The sequence below is a fragment of the Salvia hispanica genome, chromosome 4 (assembly GCF_029641045.1).
Source record: "Salvia hispanica isolate PSC_SH4W2 chromosome 4, Shi_PSC_v1, whole genome shotgun sequence".
NCBI classification, from domain to species: Eukaryota; Viridiplantae; Streptophyta; class Magnoliopsida; order Lamiales; family Lamiaceae; genus Salvia; species Salvia hispanica.
Genome location: NC_142695.1, coordinates 39,224,179 through 39,228,366, shown reverse-complemented (window position 1 = coordinate 39,228,366; position 4,188 = coordinate 39,224,179). Strand labels below are relative to the sequence as shown.

The 4,188-nt window shown below is 32.9% G+C and overlaps 1 protein-coding gene across 1 annotated transcript; it reads left to right on the top strand.

Moving 5' to 3' along the window:
* Positions 1-2,355: 2,355 nt before the first annotated feature.
* On the top strand, positions 2,356-3,934 carry LOC125197159 (senescence/dehydration-associated protein At4g35985, chloroplastic-like). Its single transcript, XM_048095869.2, has 5 exons — positions 2,356-2,950; positions 3,070-3,194; positions 3,269-3,381; positions 3,491-3,575; positions 3,647-3,934. The coding sequence occupies exons 1-5, from the start codon at positions 2,390-2,392 to the stop codon at positions 3,798-3,800; spliced, it is 1,038 nt and encodes a 345-aa protein (XP_047951826.1). The 5' UTR covers positions 2,356-2,389; the 3' UTR covers positions 3,801-3,934.
* The last annotated feature ends 254 nt before the right edge of the window (positions 3,935-4,188 follow it).

Genomic DNA, 4,188 nt, shown 5'->3' with positions numbered 1-4,188 from the left:
TTTATAAATTTTGTCCTTATTCCAGAATATTTATAAGTTATGGGATCAATTTAAATATTTATGGAATAACTAATCACCATATTATATTTATGTATATTTATTTTACATTGTAAGTTACTTTGGCAATTATTTTGATGATTATTAGTCTCACTCAATTTAGGAGTTACTTTGTTGACTCATAATATTTAATTGGACAAAATATAATTGTTCCTTATTATTTTGTAACCGCCACATTAATGATTCATTTTCAATACTTTATATCTATAAATATGTATCATTTGCAAGATTGTATTTCACTTCTTCATCGTCTCCCCTCACTCCATCACAAATTTGCGGCAAAAGTAAAGATTTGTTCACATCATGAAATTCGCATTCCTTAATGTCTACAGCCTAACAATACTTCGTCAGTGATTCAAGTGTTGTGCATGCATATTTATGTTCATTAAATGTGGACAAAACAATGTAATCTTCTTGGAATATGTGTTCCACGATCGGATGGTATGTGTCAGTGCTTAGCTTATTACTAATTTTTAGTTATTTATCTAAAACTAAAATCATTCATTGTTTATAAATATGTATCATTTGCTAGCTTATAATTCATTCCTCATTGTCATGTCCAATTGCATCACGGATTCTTTGCAAAAGGAAGAATTTTTCTCGATATGGTTATTACTCTTTACCTATGGTAGTACATTTATTTGAGATTAATTTGTTTCAACGATGTTAGTTCATATTTCAGTTTTTTCTTGATGTTAGTTTGTTTTATTTTTATTAGTTTTATTTTAATTTTTTTGTCCATACTGTAATAGTTCTATTTTTACAAATATAGAAATCACATAAGCTCTGACTATCTATAATATTTTGAAGCTACAACATTACACATTTGTCACCAACTTCGTCACTTCATAGTTTTCATGCAAAGAAAACACCTAAAGCAACGAAATGACGAAAGGAAGCAAAGAAGACGAAGATCATAAATATCACATTTGTTTTTGCGCATATGCATAAATCATTAATTTGGAGATTAAGGAGGAAAATAAGGTTGAGGAAGAGTCATCGGGGTATTGGAGCTTGTGTTTTATTATTTATTTTATTTTCTTTATGTTGCTATTCTTATTATTGTACAATTAAGATTGTTCACATATAAGTTTTTTAATGTCTTACAAACTATTGTTTTATTGTTCTAATGTTTATGTTTTATTTGTTTTGTACATCATTTTATCTTTGTATGACGATGTTATTGTCCTCCTTATACTTTTTAGTTGCATATTTAATATTTTATATCAATTTAATATTGAGTATTTTAATACTGAAGTATGTATGTTGTAACTATAAGTGTCGTAATTAACAAATATTATCGTGTTATTTAATTAAAAAATTATTTAATTTTATATCTATAATTATTTAACATATTATTGTATATAGTACTATATTTTTTATTTTTTAATCGTATGTAATGATGTTATTTTTAATTTATTTAATTTATTCAAAATATCTAATTAATAGAACAAAAATATTATGTATCGCGCTACATAGCGCGTGGGCTAACACTAGTATATTAAAAGTCCAAGACCTAGCATTTAATTAGTTGACATGGCCATGAGAAGGAATTAGTTATTACATAAATATTCAAATCGATTTCATAACTTATAAATATTCTAGAATGGGGACAAAACTTATAAATATTTCAAAAGAAGATCAAAACTCGCCTTTTATATACATACAGACTAGTTAGAGGGGGATGATTATGATTCATTATTAATTTATTATGTATGATTATCTATCTAGAATGAAATTGTGAGAATCAGTTTCATGAACCAAACATAATATATATTTAATTATGAGATAGTATTAATTTTCAAATCAAACAGGTTCTACGTGTATATATTATATATTATTAGATTCAACTTAGTTTGGATGGGGAAGTAATTTCGTGGAGTCTGAATATACAGAAGAACACTCAAGAATGTTGCCTTTCCTAAACGAATTTGGTGAATTGTCATTAAGAATTTAAAAGGTGATAATTGCGATTCTCTATTTTTTACTTTAGGTGTTCCCCTATCAATTTTTTATAATTTAATTCTCTCTCGTTTTTTACTTTAAGTTTAAACTTTAAAATTGTGCATTTGGATTCGTTAATCCAAACCCAAGGATGCATCATTCATATACAATAGTGAATAGTAAACAAATCAGATGCTTTTCAACACTAACCCATTTTTGTAACCTAAAGTAATAAGGAATAATTGGTTTAAAACTTACCCAAGAAGAAGAGAATAAAGTCAGAAATTATAGCACCAAATCAAATTATAAATGTCGCCCTCTGCAGGCACATTACCATACACAAAATTATTTCAAGAAACAGTGGTTAAATAAAAAGGCTACAGAAAAGATGAGCTGTTGCATACCAACGAAATCAACAACCGAGAGAAACATTTCTCAGCAAGCATCAAATCCTAGTCTTAACGTAAGACGCGACATTCTTGTGAGAATCCCAGAATGCAAGGTTATTCTGATGAACGAGGGCGAAGCCGGGCAGCTTGCCGCGGGCGACTTCGAGCTCCAGTGGATATCAGACGGCGATGTAGCGCTGGCCGCAGCCGTGAAGGTCGGGGAGAAGCTCCAGTGGCCGCTGACCAAGGACGAGCCGATATTGAAGCTCGACGCTCTTAACTACCTCTTCTCGCTGCCGATGAGCGACGCCCAGCCTCTCAGCTACGGCGTGGCGTTTGCGCCTGAGACGAGTGGCGGACTCTTGGGGCAGTTGGATGCGTTGCTGGCCAAGCATTGCTTGTTCACCGCTGCGCAGAAGAAGAAAAATGTTGGCATCGATTGGAACAAGTTTGCGCCGGCGGTGGATCAGTATAACACTTTGTTGGGCCAGGCTATTGCCATAGGCACCGGCCACGTTATTAGGGGCATCTTCAAGTGCACAGAGGCTTATACTAGTAAGGTAGCTATTTTATTTCATAGTAGTATATTTTTTATCTAGTAGTATTATTTTTTTCAAAAATGGTTACACATTGTACACAATTATGGCATGATGCTATTATTGTTGATGAAACCGTACAGGTGCAGGAAATAGGGGAAACAATCCTGATTCCCAGAGTTGGGGAGAATAACGCAGACCAGCCTGAAAAAATCAGTGACAGTGGAGCAAACCAAAACAAGGCATCCCTCAACAAAGCCTTGATACAGTATGTATCTTCTGTCACAATAGTCAATGAAAATGAAAATTCCAAATTTTATTACTCCTAATACTTTGTGGCAGCGCAAAGAAATTGACAAATATGACATATAAAATAACCAAGACCATGGTTGATGTGATCGACGAAGCTTCAGAATCAGTTAGAGAAGCGCGTGTGGCTTCCATTAATGCAGTTAGTAAGTTCATTTCAGTTCAAATTAAGCCTACCCTATATTCTGTATAACCTTTTTTATCTTAATAATTTCTTGTGTTTAGTTGTATTTGAACTATGTTGTGAATCCACAGAAATGTTACTAGAGGCAACTGAAGCCGCTAGGAATGAAGCAATCGAAGCCACCGCGGGCGCTGTGCAAGACGCTGTCACTCGTAGGTAAGGAAGGCAGTCGAGATCTTCCATTCCTATTAGTAATAGTTTTTCATCTTCGGATTATGCCATAATAGGTGCGGAGAGAGAGCTGGGAAGAGGACGGAGCACATATTTGAAATTGTAGGGAATTGTGCCTCTACACTTTGCAATATATTCAAGATAAGAAAAGCCGTAGTCAGTTGTTGGACTGCTATATGTTGTTCAAAGAGCAACAAGAAGATGGACTGACAATTTGTATACTTCATCCCATTTCTATATTTCATTCATGACCATTTATATATTGTTGTATTAACCATTCATTGAGGATTTAAAAAAAAAACATATGTAAAATAATTATATCATTAAAGATACTTCAGAGACCAGACCTGAAAAAATACCTTTCTAGCTAGTTTGAAAATATTGCGGATAATGTATGCATCAGTTTATGTTTATATCTATTCCAAGTTCAAACTAGTTTCAGATCGTATAAGGTACTCTAATACATACCGGTATGCACTCATAGTAGTATCATTTTCCTTGTCAACCAATTCGATCAAACATGAACCTCTGTGATCTGTGACTTCTTAGGATATTATATATGCATTGAAAGTACTTGTGGATCCAGGATATATGTTAC